Consider the following 18,937-nt stretch of genomic DNA (forward strand, 5'->3'; position numbering starts at 1 on the left):
TCTCTAAAATCAACAAGCATGTCCTTGGCTGAGAATAAAAAAAGAATGTAACAGGACCCATGTTTTTATTTCTCTTGAGTAGATTTCTAGAAGTGAAATCGCTGGGCCCTCTGGTAAATTTATTTAACGTTTTAAGAGACTGCCCGTCTCTTCCGCAATAGCTACACCATTTTACATTCCCAGCAGCAAACGTTCGACGGTTTCCATTTCTCCATATCCTTGACTTTCCTCAAACTTCGTCTTAAAAATTACACGTCCATTTGAGATCATAATTAAAAGGAAAAGATACTTCTGTGATTCACTGATAACGTGAAGCGTCAGGTGTTCGGCTGTGTACCTTTGCTTTAACAACAGGCTCAGCAATTGGGCAGAAGTGATTTATGTTTTAGAACTAGGTCCCTTTGCCTAGGGATTGTATGGTAAATAATTAATGACAATTCACTACAGGCTTCCTTGCCGAACATACTTTACCGAGCCTCTTGCTTCTACCTGAGGGTCATCTAATTACTCAGGAAATAAAAGGACGTCTTTTTCAGAAGGATGGTGGTGGGTAGGTGCATTTTGGGGTGTCCAGATTCTGAAAGAACAAGACCCACCATTTACTCATTCTTTTCAGAGATATGGCTTCGCCTGGCCGCACTGACCGATACTTACACACCTACGGGCTTTTGTATTTTAAATCCCCTGGGGACGGGAATACAGTAATTTTCTGTGTTTCTTTCCAGATCGTTCACAGGACGCTGGCAGCCATGCTGGGCTCCCTGGCGGCCTTGGCGGTGCTGGCCGTGACCGGCGACGTAAGTAATGACCTTTCCCGTGGGGGCCTCGCCCCTGGACAGAATGTCAGGTCAGAGAGAGTTCCGGAACTGGGCATTGGCTGGTGTGTGTCACTTTTTTATACACTATTTCCACATGTCCCTGCAGGAAGTAGCAGGGTCTATGGCACTGATGAGAATTTGTCGTTTGCCTTTAACACACACGCACGCACGCACACCAGCAACGTTATCTCCGTCTTAGCCGAGGACAGGTCACGTGGTCACGCATTTGCACCAGGTCAGGCTTGGGGGCGGGGGGCGGGGACGCGGGGACGGGGCCGGATGAGGCTGTTCAAGGGGCAACGTAGGCAGCGAGCAGGGCCATGCCCTCCTCGGTCCCCCGCCCCGCACAGAACTGGATTTTAAAAACACACTGTAGACTCCGAAGGCTTGTTGTGAAAACTGCTACTAAAGGCCATTCAGTAAACCAAAGAATAGTAACTGGTTTAAAAAACTACGTAGGGCTAGTAGTTATGGTTGCCCCTCTTTTCTTGGCTAGAGTTGGTATAAACAAAGGTAGAAGGCCCCAGAATCCTAAAACTCATAGATAAACCACTGTTATGTTTATTAATTGTCAAGGAGGAGCGTAGTAGTAGTTATTTTATTTTTTTGTTTTTAATCTCCTCTGAGGATATGTTTATTGATTTTTGAGAGAGAGGAAAGAGAGAAACACCGATGTGAGAGAGAAACATGGATCGGTTGCTTCCCACACACGCCCTGACCCGGGATCGAACCTGCAACCTTTTGGTGCGCAGATGACGCTGCTACCCACTTCGCAACGCGGCCAGGGCAGTTACTTTGTTTTAAAAATCATTAATGTGGCCCATGGAAGGCAACGTGCTGGGGGCAGCTCTCCCGGACACTGTGGGGTCCTTTTCCAACTGCCAGAGTCTGGAGAGGCCCCTCACCTCACGCTCTGTGCTCTTGCGTCATTGTGACCTTGGCCTTCCCCATGCTCCAGGGTCCTTTGAGGAGGACATGAGACGGGCAGACACAGAGCGTAGGACAAGCGTACCTTTCAGTCGTCAGCTTGGCCTCAGGCCACGCCCCCCCAGGAAGGGCTCTGGGACTCCCCTCCCCTCAAGGGCTGATCCTCCAATGACGCTACAGTACAGTTCTTTGCCGAGCTGCCAGGGGCGGGACTTAAAAAGTTTGTCCTTCTGGTCCTGGCCCGGTAGCTCCACTGGTTAGAGCATCATCCTGATATGCCAAGGTTGGGGGTTCGATCCCAAGTCCCGGCACATACAAGAATCGACCAATGAATGCATCAGTAAGTGGAATAACAAATCGATGTCTCTTTCTCTCTCTCAAATCAATAAATAAGAAAAGAAGTTTTCTTTTCTTATTACTAAATGCACAGGCTTGACATTGGGATGCTTTGGGTTGAGAGTGTTTTTCTGAGGTGATACAATCCGACCTCAGAGGCAAGCGAACGGTGTGGCTTCCGGCTGGCTCAGGACTGGGCTCGTCGTAATGGGCAGCCCGTTTTTACACATTGCCACCAAGAGCGTGTTGCGGGGATTAACTGGCGACTTTCTGCTTTGATTGCAGAGGCCCAGCCTGACCCACGTGGTGGAGTGGATTGATTTCGAGACCCTGGCCCTGCTGTTTGGCATGGTAATCACACTCCTCCCAGCGGGCGCGGCTTCAAGGCGGCTGTGACCTGGGACCTTTGCTTTTCTTGCTGTTGCCGCTGCTGCTGCTAATTCTTCATGTTACTAAAGGCACCAATAACTGAGAAGTGTTTGCGCAGGTCTAGCTAATTTCTTCTGAGGAGGAACTGAATGTTCGGTGTCCTAGCAAGTCTGAGAGTGAAATAATATTGCCATTTAGCAAATTGGGCAAATTCTTCGAGTTCCTGCCCTTAAAATAGAAAGATGGAATATTCCATGTTAATACACCATGTAAGTTCTGGCGGTTGGAAAAGTGTCTGTACTTGTAGGGCCATAGGAAGAAATCCCCCTTGTGTGTGTGTTTGCTGATTTATCAGACACTGTCAAGGGACCACCCTCTGTGGCACGCTCTGTGGAGCGTCACGAAGTCGACTGTTAGGAAAGGAACTTGGAGGTACACAGGTGGGCGCGTGAGGAGTCATAAACCGATCTAATGAGAATAAGTGGGATTTTTTATCCTAACCCAAGGGCATGCTTATTGATTTTAGAGAGAGGGGGAGGGAGGGAGGGAAGGCGAGAGAGAGAGAGAGAGAGAGAGAGAGAGAGATCAATTGCTTGCCTCCTCCTGTATGTGCCCTGACCAGGGACCAAACCCACAACTCAGGCATGTGCCCTGACTGGGAATCTAACCTGCAACCTTTTGGTTATGGGACGATGCTCCAACCAACTGAGCCACACCTGCCAGGGCTAGTGTTAAAATTAGGTTTGGCATCTCGGTTAGCTTTCGGATTAGATTTAGGGTTAGGGTTAGAGTTAGGATTGAGTTTATGATTGAGGTAGGGGTAAGGGTAGGGGGTAGAGTTAGCTTTTGAGGTCAAGATTTGTTTCTAGGGTTAGGTTTAGGATAAGGCCTAGATGGATTAAATTTGGTGTTAGGGTAAGGTTTAAGGTTAAGGTTGAGTTTATGATTAGGTCTTGGATTAGGGTTAAGTTTAGAGTTAGTTTTGAATCAGGATTTGGGATTAAATTAGGTTAGAATTACGGTTAGGGCATTGCCGACTGAGGAAGTGGAATAGAGAATCTTCTAGAAAGTTCAACTGAAATGTCTGGTTGATGAGATTTAGGATAAACGGGACAGTACTTTTATTATTATCTAGGATGACTATTCTCACCAGCTCAACGTCATCCATAGAAAGAAATGCAATTGAGTAGAAATTCCCACAAACTCGAAGAATAACGGTATCAATGCCATTGTTCTTACTTGCACGTCTTGATCAAATTGCTGACAAGAGTCCATTTAATTATTGTTAGGAAACAAAATTTAACGCAACTTAAAAATCTTAGAACATTTAATTGTCACGTGTGGACATTGAGGTGCGGAAAGTCACAATCTGGCCCATTTCCTTCCCAGCTGCCAGTTTTGTGACTATAAATCACCCCCCATTTCTGCATCCCAGGTTCCTGGGCTATAGAACAGAGAATGGTAACACGTGAGGTTTGCAGCGCAACTCAGAGGGAATGAGAAGGCCCCTTCGGCACATACCCTGGACAAGTGAGGGGCACACCCTCTAGCGAGGGGCTCCCCGCAGGGGTCCGGGAGTGGAATCCACTCAGCAAAGAACAGGAGCGCAATGACTGGGCCGCGTTCTCACTGAGGCCAGAGCTCAGGGTATGGCTAACGCTCTGACGTCACTGAAGCGTTCTTGTCTCCTTTCTCTCTTTCTCCTGCAGATGATCTTAGTAGCCATATTTTCCGAAACCGGATTTTTTGATTATTGTGCTGTAAAGGTAGGTTTGATGTGGCATTTAATAGCTATAGAAGAATTAACCAATTTCTTTTCTACCGCTATGTATTTAGTGACTAAAACTATTATTGAAAGCAAATATTTTATTTCATTTTTTATTTTTTAAAAAAATTTTATTTGTTTCCTTTTAGGCAGAGGGGAAGGGAGGGAGCTAGAGAGGGAGAGAAATACCGATGTGAGAGAGAAACATGAATTGGTTGTCTCTCATGCGCACCCTGACTGGGGACCAAGCCCTCAATGCAGGCATGTGCTTTGACTGGGAATTGAACCGGCGACCTTTCAGTTTGCAAGATGATGCCCAACTCACTGAGCCACACTGGTCAGGGCATGTGCTATGATTTTTGACAGCTTTTTCAGCATCTTGCACCTTCCACAGAGATATCTGGCCTCTTCCTCCCAATACTTTGGTACTAACGGTATCCTTAGGTCCCCTTGTCACCAAGGAATCATCACTGGGCACTGTAAGGGGGTCCATCAGCGAGCAGGCTGGCCCAGGTGGACTTAGAGACTGTCCACTTGTGGCCCTGGCCACCGCATCTCAGCGGATTTGGGAATCGGTGGGTCTATGTTTTGACCGACCGCGCAGCGTGCCCTTGAGCCCCTAGTTCTCACAGACCCTAATGGAAACTCCTGTCTGTTCTTCCACCCGCTGCCGCTGGCCTGCCCCGCTCCCGGCACGCCGCGCGCCCCAGGCCTACCGACTGTCGCGGGGCAGGGTGGGGGCCATGATCATCATGCTGTGCCTCATGGCCGCTGTCCTGTCCGCCTTCCTGGACAACGTCACCACCATGCTCCTCTTCACGCCTGTGACCATAAGGTAGGCAGGGCGTCGGGCGGGCTCCCGGCGTCTCCTGCGAGCGTCCGGGGACTCCGGCCTCGCTCCCCTGCGGGGACACACTGTCCTGGGCCAGGCGCTCTTGTCCTCGTGTCCCCTGCGCCACTCACAGGCGCGGCGGAGCCCCACCCACCCGGGCGGGTGCCCTGGAGGCCGAGGGGAACCGGGGGCCCCCTGGGGTGCAGGGGCCAAGCTACATAGAGCGGGGCTTCGGACAAGTCACTTCGGCAGCTTGGTCCGGGTTGTACTGTCAAAGGCACCGACCCAGACCAGGGTTGGGAGGCTTCTGCCAGGCAGGGGACGGCAGCCCGGGAATGCCCGGACCTCGGGCCTGATTCTGGGCGTTTGAAGAGCGGCGGCTGAAGGGAAGAGGAGTGTGGAGCGGAGGAGGGAGAGGGTTGGGGGGGCAGGCAGCGCCCCCTTGTGGACACGGCCTGTAGTGCCGCCTCTTGCCCGCGGTCCTGCGGGCCTGGCCGCGGTGTCGGGCCCGTTGGCAGGCAGAGATCTGGGGAGGAGGGGCGCTGCCCTCAGCCTCGCGGGGCAGGGGTCCGGCCCCCGCCAGGGCCCGGGCTTTTCTGAGGGCAAACGAGGGATGGAGTGCACACGTTTCGAGGCTGCAGTGAACGCGAACGCGGGATCCTAACGGCAGGCACCGCCCTGTCCCCAGGCCACACCCACCCCCTCTCCAACGGGGGCCACTTTGCTGTGACACAGGTTTGACAGCCATGGTGCCCCCCACGAGGGCCAGATCCCAGCGTGTGATCGCGTTCCCTGACGCTGGCCACGCAGGGTCCGGGGACACCGTGTCCCCGGCGTCCCTGGGCAGCCCGGACACCCGAGGGACCTTTCCGCCCGGCCAGGATGTGTCTTATGCTCCCCTGCTCCCGGAACTGGCTTGTCATTTTATGTGAGAGCAGCGGTTCCATGGATTTGTCTAAAAACACATCTTTCAAGATTCAAATGTCGGTGTGCTCAGATTCACTGTTTACATTTACGACTTTATAAGCTTAGTCCCATGCCGCTGCCTTCGCCTGGGCTGAGTCACATGGAACAGCCCCGATGGACAGGAAGCCGTCCACGTGCTGCTCCAGTGTCGCTGATGAGCGCACGCTACTCTCCTTCCGGAAGAAGATCCCGGGAGTTCCCTCAGCTGGAAGCTGCCGCCCACCAGCGGCTGACGCCCAGTTGAACCCTCACCCTTGTCCCCGCCCCCAGACACCGCTCCCGCCTCAGCTTCCGCTCAGCTCCAGGGGTCAGTCCCCCTCCGACAGAGCAGGCTGTGCCCTGAGCCCGGAGACCCTGCTTCCCTGTGGAATTGGGCGACGCGGCTGCGCAGGCGCGGAGGATGACGTGACAGGTCCCCTAAACTGTCTTCGGAGCCATGTGTCTCAAATGCGTGCTCCCAGGTTGCATGGGGAGCCGTAGCAGGCTGTCCCCCAGGAGGGGCCTGTTGTGGCCTGGGCCTCGGGACTTTCCAAGAGTCCCGGGTGCAGCCAAGGTGGGGACCCGCGGCTACAGAGCGCGAGCGGGCCCCTTCTCCGAGGAGGAAGTCCGCAGGTGGTCATGAGAGGGAGGGCACATTAGGGCCTTGGCGTCGGAGAAGGGCCATTGTGTGGGCCCACCATGTGCTAGAGATGAGATTCAGTGTATAACTTAAGATGCTTCGGCTATTTTCTTTAAAAAAAAAAAAAAAAGATTTTATTTATTTATTTCTAAAGAGAGGGGAAGGGAGAGAGGGGGACATCAATGCGTGGTTGCCTCTCGCTCGCCCCCTTCTGGCCTGCAACGCAGGCGTGTGCCCTGACTGAACCCACCGGTGATCCTTTGGTTCACAGGCGGCGTCCAATCCACTGAGCCGCACCAGCCAGGGCAGCTTTGGCTAAATTTCAATACGCTGTGGCTGCCTTGGGAAACCAGAGCTCGGTAGGCAGGATTGGCGAGCCCCTGGGCTGTGTGTCCAGCCCCACCCCTGACCCGGAGGGGCTGGTGACCAGCGCTCATTCACCTGACCAGGACCCACGCTCCGCTGGGGGCCTGCTCACAAGGGGACCATGTTTCCTCCAGACCTGGAGGGGGCAGCATACATTTTCACACTGATGGGTTTCCTTTCAGAGAAATGTGATTCTGAGACCTGCTGTTGCCTGTAGCTCTGTAGTGTCATCATTGTTCATCCCCCAGCGCTGTCCTTCTTGGGGGAGGGGTACGGGGGGGGGCAGGGGTGTGGAAACGCATGTGCACGCACTTCCCTTGTACAAGCAAGTGCTTTAACAATGTTTACGCTGCTCACAGACCTTTTACAACGTGACTGGCAGGCCTGCTTTTGTTTTCTTCTGTTTGTGACAGATTATGTGAGGTGCTCAACCTTGATCCAAGACAAGTCCTGATTGCAGAAGTAATCTTCACGAACATCGGAGGAGCTGCCACCGCCATTGGCGACCCGCCGAATGTCATTATCGTTTCCAACCAGGAGTTGAGGAAGATGGTACGTACCAGTGTAACAGGGTTGCTTCCAGTGACTATAGACCCAATTTACGTGCCCACTTAGCATCCTACTTAGTGTGGATGGCTTTGCTAGAAATCATCCTGTGTGTCACCTCTTCACACAAAGTGTTCCTTGTTATCTTGAGAGTGGGAGATTAGGTGGCTGATTTTCCAGTGTAGAGTTAAGTGGTCTGAATTTCCTTCTCGTTCTCATAAATATTTAAAAAAATATTATTTATTTATTTTTAGACAGAGGGGAAGGGAGGAGAGAGGGAGAGAAACATCAATGTGTGGTTGTCTCTCGTGCACCCCCTAGTGAGGACCTGGCCTGCAACTCAGGCCTGTGCTCTGACTGGGAATCCAACTGGTGACCTTTTGGTTCACAGGTCGGCACTCAATCCACTGAGCCACACCAGCCAGGGCTACTTTCACTTTTTAACTGTGGTGAATGAATTCACTGATGAACTGAAAAATTTTTTTTAAAAGGTTCAGAAAAATGAAGATTTCAGGGATTTTTCAAAGCTCTTATAAATATTGGTATATCATTTCCTTTGCACACTAAAATGAAATCAAAGTACCAAGGAGCATGCACATGGTATTTTACATATATTTAAGAGATAAACTAGAATTATAAAATTAATTTTCATTTATCATCCTTTGGTCATTAGAATTTTCTCAGTATGTTTTCTCCAAAGTGTCAGTAAAAATGCTTCCAAATTGGTGTCATTTATTGTAGGTGATGTTTACATGTGTGTGTGTTTGTGAAGTGTGTCAGTGTGTTGTCTGGATGTGTGTGCTGTCTTCCATAAACATATTAAAACCTTTGAGAATTCACAGCTCTAAGGTGTTGGTAGCCATTTTGTGGGGTTACCATTTTCTAGATATTCAACGTATAACCTAGATGCTTTGGCTAAACTTTAATATGCTGTAGTTACCTTGGGAAACCACTTGGCAATTTGTCACCAGTCTTGTGGACTGGCCAGCATGCCCACGATCATGCCACCCTGGGGCACATCAGAAGGCTCGGAGCTCTGTGATATCTTCCAGGGGCACCTATCACCCAGAGTGGGCCTCATCTACATGAGAGAGAATGATTTCTAGAGAAAAATATGGTTTATTATTTTTACTCTACAGTAATAAATTTATTAGAGATAATAGAAGTCACACAAAAATAAAAAGTTGTCATAATCTTACTACCCAGAGATAAATCCTTGTAATATTTTGGTGCATATAGTTTCCCAGAATGTTGGTATGTGGATATACATACATAAAAACAGATAGTGTGGGTTCTGCTGTTGCCAAGATGGAATGGCAGAGACTAGATTTACCATCTTGCTGGAAGGTAAGACACTCAAAAAGAACATAAACTGAAAACCAAAAGAACCAAACCAAACAAATGAAAACCAGGCAATGGTGCTCTGGGAGTGTCGTCCTGATACACCAAGGTCGTGGGTTTGATTCCTGGTCAGGGCTCATACAAGAAGCAACCAATGAGTGCATCAATGAGTGGAACAACAGATTGACGTTCTCTCTCAATTATAAAAAGAGACAATGGTAATCAAGATGCTGACCATCAGGCAAAAAAAAAGGACAGTGATCCCTGAGAGGTGGGCAACAAATGAGGTGAGCCCTATGACTGGCCCAGCTCCAGAGAGTTCCCAGAATGCAGTGCAGCAAGAAAGAACCCATGTGGCTCCTATCAGACACCTGAGTTGAAGGGGAGAACTAGAGTCTGGAGAGACCTAGGGAGCTGAGATTTGCAAGACAGACTCCCAGAGAGGAGAGAGCCACACAGAGAAAGAAACCAGGATTTCTGTGGAGGGGAACTACCCAAGGCCAGAGGAAGAACAACCTAAAACGACTGGAGGGAAGAAAGCTTGACACACACGCAGGGCCAAGAGCAATGTCTGCTCTTGCCAGGAAGCTGGAAACCTGTTAATTCACGGGGCCTTGGATGGAATACTCTGAAGGGTCTGGCCTTGCATTGGTGAGTCTCCAGATTTAGACTGAACAGTGCTCTGATTCTTCATTTACTAACTTTTGAAATAAAGACCCCCTCAATCTAATTGATTTTAAGTAGTTTAACTGCAGCCGAGAACAAACCTCAAGAATATTTACAGAAATACAAGTATACCTGACAACACACAGGGTAAAGTTCACAATGTCTGGCATCCAATCAAAGATTACAAGACATGCAAAGAAGCAAGAAAATATGACCCATGACAAGGAGAATATGAACCATTTGAAACCATCCTGGGAGAGACATGGGTGTTAGAATAAAACAGACAAAGGCATTAAAACTGTTATTGTACTGTGTTCCAGATGTTCATTCAGTTAGCAGGAACACACAAGATAAAAAAAGACCCAAACCAAACTTCTGGAGATGAAAACTATAATGTATGAGAACAAAATCTCTTGTTAGTATCAATGTGAAATGAGGAATTCCAGAAGAAAAGGATTGTGAATTTGATGACATAGTTCCAAATTAAAACAGAGCGAAAAGATAAAAAGTAGTGAAAAGCATTACTGAGCTAAGGGAAAACTTCAAGTGTCCTAATATATATGTAGTTCTAGTCTCTGAAGGAGAGAGAACAGAAAAAAGATATTTGAAGAAAAAATGGTCTAAAATTCCAAATTTTATCAATGATATAAAGCCATAGATTCAAGAAGTCAGAGCACAAAAAACAAAGAAAAGTATACTACACCACTTCATAATTAAATTGTTTAACAGCAACAATAAAGAGAATATCTGTAACGCTGCCAACGAAGAGATATGTTACATATGAAGGAACACAGAGATGAAAACATTTCTCTTCAGAAATAATGCAAATGAGAAGATAGTGGAGCAATGTTATTAAAGTGCTGAAAGAAAAGATTGTCAACTCAGAATATTATACCCAGTGAAAATATATTGCATACAAAAATAGGTTTCCCCTGATATACAAAAGCTAAAACAATTTATAAATAGCAGACCCATATGGACCCATATTTTAAGACATAGTGTACCCATATGGTAAAACATATTAAAGAAAGTCCTTAAGGGAGAAGGAAAATCACCAATGGAAACATGGATCTTCACAAGGGAATGAAGAGTACTGACCTGTGTGGCTCAGTGGGTTGGGCATCGTTCTGCAAAGCGAAAGGCCACCGGTTCGATTCCTGGTCAGAGCCTGGCCACACATGCCTGATATGTGGGTTCAGTCCCCAGTTGGGATACATACGCAGAGAGGCAACCTGTTGATGTTTCTCTCTCGCACTGATGTTTTGTTCCCTCCCTTTCTTCCTTGAAAGAAAGAGATGAACTGATTCTAAAATTTATGTGGATATTAAAAATATCTACAATAACCAAGAGAATGTGGTACTGGCATCAAGATAGGTGAAGAGATAAAAGGAACAAAATAGGGGGTTCATACATAGACTCACTCTTACATGAATAAATGATTTTTGACAAAGATGCAAAGCCAATTTAGTGGAGAAATAATAGTTTCTTTTTTCTTTTTTCTTTTCCCCCCCGCAAATGGTCCGGGAACAAATGGATATCCACATATAGGAAGAATGAACTCCAATCCACACTTCCTATCTTACCCAAAAATTAACTCGAAAGTGGATCATTGACATAAATGTACAACTTAAAACGAACATTTTTAATAGGAAACGTAACTTGCAGTAGACCAAGTATACAAGTAGTTCAAGCAAGAATGTGACTACTGAAATCTCATTAGACTGTTTTTAGAACTCAGTTTTCAATTTGTTGTCTACTTTTTTTTTTTTTTTTTTGTCTTCTTGTCTTTTTGTGACAACGTATTAGTGAAAGCTGCAACAGTTTATCTGCCCCAGTGGCATCGCATTAGGATTCATGTAAAAATCCCAGGCACGATGTCTTTCTTGGACTACCCTGAATCCTCCCAGCCCTGGCCCCACCTGCAACCAGCTCTCCCCGTCGCCCTGGGCCTCCCATCCCAGGGGAGGGTCTGCAGAGCTGAAGGATCCTAGACAACAACGCAGGGCTCCGCCTCCCAACAGCCCGCTGGGTCCTGGTCCAGCTCCTTACCTTTGCTCCTTCATGCTTGTTCCCGGACCCAACCCGCCGGTGGCAACACCATTATTGAACACACCTGAAAAGCCTTTTTAGAAGAGCCGTGATCCCTGTGCTTCTGAAAGGCATCCCACAAAGCTTTTTCCTTAGTGCCCAAGAGGTGCGCGCCCGGGGACATTCTTCAGGTCTTCCAGTCATGCCCCAGGCGCTGTGCGTGCAGGGGCGTTCCTTGTGGCTTTCGCACTGCGCCCTGTGCGCTGTGCATGACGGGAGATTTCTCACGGTTTTCCCACCACGCCCTGAGCATGGTGGGCGTATTTCTTGTGGCTTTCCAATGGTGTCCGTGCATTGTGCATGATGGGCCATTCTGCTACTCCTCAGCCATGGGTTTCCTCCCCTCCATCTGCTGATCGTTTTGACAATCTCCCTGCCTCCCTCTCTCCTGTTTGCTGCCTGCCAGAGGTCATTCCTATCAGTCCCCTTTTGTGGGTTTTCTGCCTCCACACCACTGCCCACTATCCGTGGGCCTTGGGGTTCTGCTTTTTCGACCCTTTTCCTCTGGGTCAGCATTCTCTAGCGGGTGCCCTCCATGGGGGATCATCCGCCTGGGTCTCTGCCAGAGGCTCTTAGCGCCCGCAGATCCACGTGCCCGGATCGTTCCCCCACATAACTCAGCGGGTCGCAGGATGTCCCACACCGGCTCCTTCCCCGCTGTCATCACTCCCTGACCTGACCTGCGCTGGGGTCCCCTCTGGGTCTCTAGGATTCAGCTATTTCTTTGTGTTTCTTCCTTTACTTTTATACAGAGGGAGAAGGACAGAGAGAAACATCAATGTGTGGTTGCCTCTCCTACACCACCGACTGGGGACCTGTCCTGCAATCCCAGGCTCGTGCCCTGATTGGGAATCGAACCGGCGACCCTGTGGTTCTCTGGTCGGCGCTCAATCCACTGAGCCACGCCAGCCAGAACTCTTTGCATTTCTCAAATCAGAGGAACTCGAGAAACAATTTTGGCTGCAACCACACAGCTGCAACCCAGCTGGCTTGTCACAAAGCTGGTCTGAATGTCGTCTCCCTAGAAAATGCTATCTGGGGACCAGGGGTTCCCCAGCTGGCTCCGCCTTAAATAGATGCAGTTTATGAGGCTGCGGGTGCTCTAATCTGATTCCGAGGATGCTGTTTGGCTGTTTTGCTGTCTTAACATTTGAGCACTTACACTACCAAAGAGGACGTTGTGGACAATTAAGAAGGAAGCATCTCGGTGGCGTCCAAACCCAGACAGTACAAAACAAAGGCTTAGAGGGGAGTAAAACAGAACCAGCCCCTTGTAGGAGGGGGCTGCGTTTAAGCTCTGCGTTGACGTGAGTGTAACAGCGAGTGGTTTTGTCCCTGAAAACGTTAAGGAGGGGAGTCTAGGGAACGAATAGAGGCGCGTGAAAGCATCAGGAAAGCTGAGATACGTGTACCTACTAAGCCCAGTGAAAGTATTTGCATTTCATTGTACCTTACATTCCAGAATGGTTTCTTAAAATTTTCAGCTTGGATTTTTTTCTTTCTTCATGGTTCTTACTTGATAAATCCACCCATTATAACTCTAGTGGCAACCAAGTGTTTCTACGAAATGCTGGGATGCCATTCATTCGTTCGTTTGATCGTTCGTTCCTTCCTCCCTCCTTTCTTCTTCCCTCCCTCCCTCCCTCCCTCCCTCCCTCCCTCCCTCCCTCCCTTTCTTTCTCCTCTCCGTAGGATATGTCTGTTGATTTCAGAGAGAAAGGACGGGGGAGAGGGGGAGGGGGGGTGAGAGAGAGACAGACAGACATCAATTGGTTGCCTCCCATACGTGCCCTGACCAGGATCGAACCCGCAACCTTTTGGTGCCCGGGATGATGCTCCAACCAACTGAGCACCTGGTCAGGGCGGCTCTTTTCTTTCTTTACTCCTCACTTTCTCTTCCATTGTTCCATCATTTCCAATGGGACAACATTTATACTTACGTTCCAAAGATACCCAGAATTACTCAGTATACAAGTGTGTCTGCCTTAGTGGGCTCCTTTCTCCCAAAAATATTAATCAGATTTCATGAATACATTGGTATAAAGGCAATTACATTAATATTATATTTTAAGCCATTTTTTTTTTGGACTCAGAAGTTTTTTTTTTGTTTGTTTCTGATTTTGGAAGAAATTAAAATATTTTCAATGGCCCCTGAAAGTATCATGGGCCTTTTTTTAAACCAGATATTTGGAGCATGATTTCTATAGGAAAAAAAAGTGTAAGGTTATATTCTAACTGAAGCATTACCAGTGCGCTGGCCACGTGGCTCGGTTGGAGTGTTGTCCCATACACCAAAAGGTTGGGGGTTCGATCCCCATTAGGTTGTAGAGGTAATCAATTGGTGTTTCTCACATCGACGTTTCTCTCCCTTCCTCTCTCTTTAAAATCAATAAACGTATTTTAAAAATTAAAATCGATAAACATATTAAAAATTAAGAAAAGAACTACTGGAAAAGTGGTGAATTCTTACCTGACCACAAAAATATCCCATGAGCCCCAGCCCTTTGTAGTGTTCTCTGCCATCTGTACATTAATGCGCTCATATGGCGCCATCTGTCAGTGCGATGCTGCCAGGGACAGACACTGGACATGCGGGTAACTAACTGCACGAGTCTAAGATTTCAGATTATCATGCACCGCAAGACGAAACTTCGATGCGACTTTATCAGTAATGCGGGTGGGGCAGGAGCGGTGCCCGTGGGGTCCTGTCATGGAATGTCCCCTTTCCCATTTCCAGGGCGTGGACTTCGCAGGATTCACAGCGCACATGTTCGTTGGGATCTGCTTTGTTCTCTTGTTCTCCTTTCCACTCCTCAGACTTCTTTACTGGAAGAAAAAGCTGTACAACAAGGAGCCCAGTGAGATCGTTGGTGAGTAGAAGCGCCTCTGTAGCCCCAGAACGTGCCTCCATTATAGTATTTTTTTTTCCGGGGGAGATGACCACAGAGAGGCAGGAGAGCCACCTCATATGGGATGTCCGGGAAGTGTCAGTCGCTGGGGTGCTGTGCCCTCAGTGTGTCCCCTTCTGCCCCCTGGTCCCCAGAGTACTTTCAAGGCCTTTAAATCCAGGAGCCGTGCTTGTTTAGTTTTCTAAAAATTAAACGGGCTCAGGTAACACTGGGTAATATTATACAATGTTAAGGTGTCCAGCATTACCATCTGACATCTGTGTACGCCACGGCTTGGGCACCGTCCGCAGTCTATTTCACTTCGTTACTGTGTATCTGACCCCCTTTTGCCCTTTGCCCCTCTGGTGACCCCCATTCCGTCGTCTGTACCCCTGCGTTTGGTTTTTGTTTGTTTTGTTCATTCATTTGCTACTTTTTGTTTCCTATCCCCCATGGGAGTGAAATCTAACAGTTTTTGTCTTTTCCCCACTGACTTATTTCAAATCCTCTAATACTCTCAAGGGCCATCCACGCTGTCACAGATGGCAATAGTTCATTTAACTCAGGACTCAGCAGTACTCCACTGTGGTGTGTGTATAGATCATATCTTTGTTATCCAATCGTCTTCAACGGACCTTAGGTTGTTACCCTATCTTGGTTATTGTAAATAATGCTGCAGTGAACATAGAGGTACATATATTATTATTTTTTAGTTAAGCACCCTGACGTGGAACTGCTGTATCTTACGGTAGCTCTACTTTTAATTTTTTTAGGATGTACTGGTTTCCATAGTGGAGGCACCAATTTACAATCACAACAGCGCACAAGGGTTCCCCCTTTTCCACATCCTCATCAGCACCCGTTATTACTTGTCTTGTGGACGATGGCCAGTCTCACCGGTGTGAGGTGATATCTCGTGGTTGTAACTTGCATTTCTTCGATCAGCGATGTTGAGCGTCTTTTCGTGTATCTGTTGGCCATCTGCGAGTCTTTCTTGGAAAAGTGTCTGTTCAGGTCCTTCGCCCATTTTTAAATTAGATCCTTTGTTTGTTGCTGTCATTGTTGAATAGTCTGAGTTCTTTATGGATTTTGAGTATCAAGTCCTTATTGGGAGTATTGTTTGTAAATATCTTCTCCCATTTGGTTGGTTTGCCCTTTCGTTTTGTTGATGGTGTCTTTCGCTGCACAGAAGCCTTTTGGTTTGATGTAGTCCCATTCAAAGCTTCCTAAGGACCGATGAGAGGCGGCAGCTGTGAGCCCGTGAGGCCTGGAGGAGCTGGTGACCTGGGGCAGGGGCAGGGACAGGTGAGCCCGGCAAGGACTAGGCCCGCATGTCCCGAACGTTTCCCTGTAGCCCGTTACTTTATTGCCTCATCTATTTATCACGCATCTTATATCTCTTTCTAGCTTGTGGGGGGCGCACCCAGTACCTTATTAATGTATTCTCCTTTAGCACCTGCACGCCGCCTGGCACTTGTTTTATGTCCAATGACGCTCACGCAGAAATAGAGCGCAGAGTGACAGCGATAGGACCAAAATGACATTTTGAGCTCATGCACTCGGAAGATTGATGATGTCACGTAAAAACTAAAAGTGAGAGGAGACGGAGCTCTGTGGGGGAAGGGGAACGGTTTATCTGCAAGCCTTGCAGCACAAGGTGCGGAGGACAATACCAAGCAGCCAGTGCGACCGCGGCCTCAGGAGTTAGCAGAGGGGACAGAATGCGCCCGCGGCACAGCCGGCGGGAGGAAGCGCAGGAACTGAGGAGCGCACTGCGCCGTGGGTGCACCGGGCTCCATGCTCCTGCGCAGAATCTCTCCAGCCTAAATTCCCTCATAACCGATGCTGTGTGTCACCCGCAATTAGGAAAACAGAAGTGCGCTACCCGAGCAGCCGCGTCTGGGGAGAGAGCGCCTGTGCTGCCTGGTTTGCTGGGTGGGAAGGTAGCCCGGCTCTGGCTGTGCAGGAGGGGCCGACGCTGCCTCTGGAGAGGTCATGTGCAGAAAGGACCCTGGGGACTCAGGAGGCCGGCCTCCCACACGCACACAGCGGTGGCTTCCAGTCTCTGCTGCTTCGGACGCCGAGGTGGAGAGCCCCGCCCCGCAGCCTGCGGCCCACTGGCTGGTCCGGGGCCGAGCCACGCCCCCGAGTGGCCGGTCAGAGGCGAGCAGCTGCTTGGGAAAGTGGCCGTCACCAGCGGGCCATGGAAAGGTGGCTGGGAGGTGTCGGGCTTTGGGGATGGGCTCTGAATGGTGCCCTTGCCCGATGGGGCGCGAGGCCTGGAGGAGGCACCGGCGCCGTCGGAACGCGCACTGCGCCCGGCCGGCTCCGCCCCCTTCCCGGGCCGGCGGGGCGTTTTGTGCTCAACGCTTCAGAGGGCCCCTTCGTTCGTTCTTCTCGCCCTCCTTCTCCTTTTTATGTCTTCGTAATCTTATAGCGGGTTTTTGGGGAGAGATTCCCTCAACATATTTTTTTTTGTCTGAAATGCAAATCAAAATACATTAACATTTTTTAAAAAATTGATTTGAGAGAGGGGGAGATACTGATTTTCTGTTCCACCTGTTCATACATTCATTGGTTGATTCTTGCAAGTGCCCTGACCGGGGGGGTCAAACCTGCAACTTTGGCGCATCAGGATGGCTCCTTAACCAAGTGAGCTACTGGGCCAGGGCAAAATGCATGTTTGTTACATGTCATGTTAAGGTTGATATTCTTTTCAATATGCGATGACTTCATATAAGGATTTTAAAACTTCCTTTTAAAAAAATACATTTTATGTTGGAGGGAAATCACTCAGTAAAAAGAAAGATACATGGGTAGGTGGGCTACTATTTTTCATTATTTTATTTAAAAAAATTAAAAAGATTTTATTTATTTTTAGACAGAGGGGAAGGGAGGGAGAAAGAGAGGGAGAGAAAGATCAATGAGTGGTTGCCTCTCACATGTCCCCTATTGGGGACCTGGCCTGCAACCCAGACAATGTGCCCTGACTGGGAATCGAACCAGCAGCCCTGTGGTTCACAGGCCGGCACTCAATCCACTGAGCCACACTGGCCAGGATTCATTATTTTATTTTAGTGTTTATGAATACCAAATGTGGAAACCATGGCCTCTCAGTTAATTTGGCCCACTAAAAATATTCTTCTTATAAGAAAAATAAATTAAACTGTATACTGAAAAAACAAATATTTGGCTTAGGTATCGAGTGATCTTAAAAAACCATGTGAGGCTATGTTTCAGCTATATAGAGGAACATTCTAGAATCTGCCTGGAAACGTTTAATGAGATGTGAGACTTTCCAAAAGGAAATTATTGATGTATTTCTCTGAAGAGGCTTTTGAATTAAACTCAAGTGTCTTCATTTTAGTCAATTACAGAGTATCAATTTGTACAGAATGGAAACACATTACAGATCTTAGTTCCAAAGTTTTCATCTTTGTATTATATTTATTGATTTGAGAGAGAGAGAGAGAGAGAGAGAGACAGAAACATCGATTTGTTGTCCTGCTTATTGATGCATTCATTGGTTGCTTCTTATATGTGCCCTGACTGGGGCTCGAACCCACAACCTTGGTGTACCGGGACGACGCTCTAACTAACTGAGCTACCCAGGCAGGGCAGGCTGACCTTTTAGAGAAAACCGTGTGTTCCCTGAAATGGGCTTAGTGCTTCTGGGCTCTACCAGTTGTGTCTTTTCTGAGACGTGACAGCCTTCACTTGAGCCTGCGTCTCCCCGTGCCTCGCGCATCTGTGTTTGAAGTAGGTCTGCCACCTGGTCGGTTGACCACTTGGGCACTGAATGAAGGGGAGCAACGGGGGGCGTTCTCCTTGTTGGTGAACCCGGCTGTGCGTGGAGCGACTCTGGTTGGGGAAATCGCCCTGACCGCTGCTGCCCGCGTCTGGTTGTTGGTGCTCTTACCTGCTTGGGAGGCTTGGTTTTTTCCCTTCACCTGGGATTCCTATGGTTCTGTGTGTGGAGTGAGCGGCATATACCATATTTTGTTGTGTATAATGCTCACCCATGTTTTTGGCCCAAACGTTCAGGAAAACAATCTTTTGTTTTAATTTTTTAATTCAATTTTTATTTGTTTATATTTTTTTTGTATTTTAAAGGAATTTTAGCATTTATTTTTAAACCTAGTATGGCACAAGAAATTTTATGCAACCAGTAATTACAAAAGACAAGAACAGATACAAGGTATTGCAGGCACTACCCATGTATAATGTGTATCCTTAGTTTTCCCTCAAAAATTTGGACAAAAAAGTGCTCATTATACGCGGCAAAATGCAGTGGTTCATGACAATACTGTGCTGCTTAAGTTGTTTTTTTTTTTTAAGATTTTATTTATTTTTAAACAAAGGGGAAGGGAGGAAGAGGAGAGAAACATCAGTGTGTGGTTGCCTCTTGCA

General features: G+C 48.1%; 1 protein-coding gene across 2 annotated transcripts in view; it reads left to right on the top strand.

Annotated features, from left to right (window-relative positions):
* Positions 1-18,937, top strand: part of OCA2 (OCA2 melanosomal transmembrane protein) — a 139,012-nt gene that overhangs the window by 38,133 nt on the left and 81,942 nt on the right. Inside the window, exons 9-14 of one of the 2 annotated variants that reach the window (XM_054561981.1) lie at positions 726-797; positions 2,367-2,432; positions 4,160-4,216; positions 4,926-5,050; positions 7,412-7,550; positions 14,377-14,509. In XM_054561981.1, coding sequence (XP_054417956.1) covers positions 726-797; positions 2,367-2,432; positions 4,160-4,216; positions 4,926-5,050; positions 7,412-7,550; positions 14,377-14,509 — 592 coding nt within the window. The remainder of the gene's footprint in view (positions 1-725; positions 798-2,366; positions 2,433-4,159; positions 4,217-4,925; positions 5,051-7,411; positions 7,551-14,376; positions 14,510-18,937) is intronic. The other variant, XM_054561982.1, reaches the window with a different exon arrangement.

The sequence above is a fragment of the Pteronotus mesoamericanus genome, unplaced genomic scaffold (genome assembly GCF_021234165.1).
Source record: "Pteronotus mesoamericanus isolate MK-2021 breed Mesoamerican mustached bat unplaced genomic scaffold, CSHL_Meso_final scaffold_582, whole genome shotgun sequence".
NCBI classification, from domain to species: Eukaryota; Metazoa; Chordata; class Mammalia; order Chiroptera; family Mormoopidae; genus Pteronotus; species Pteronotus mesoamericanus.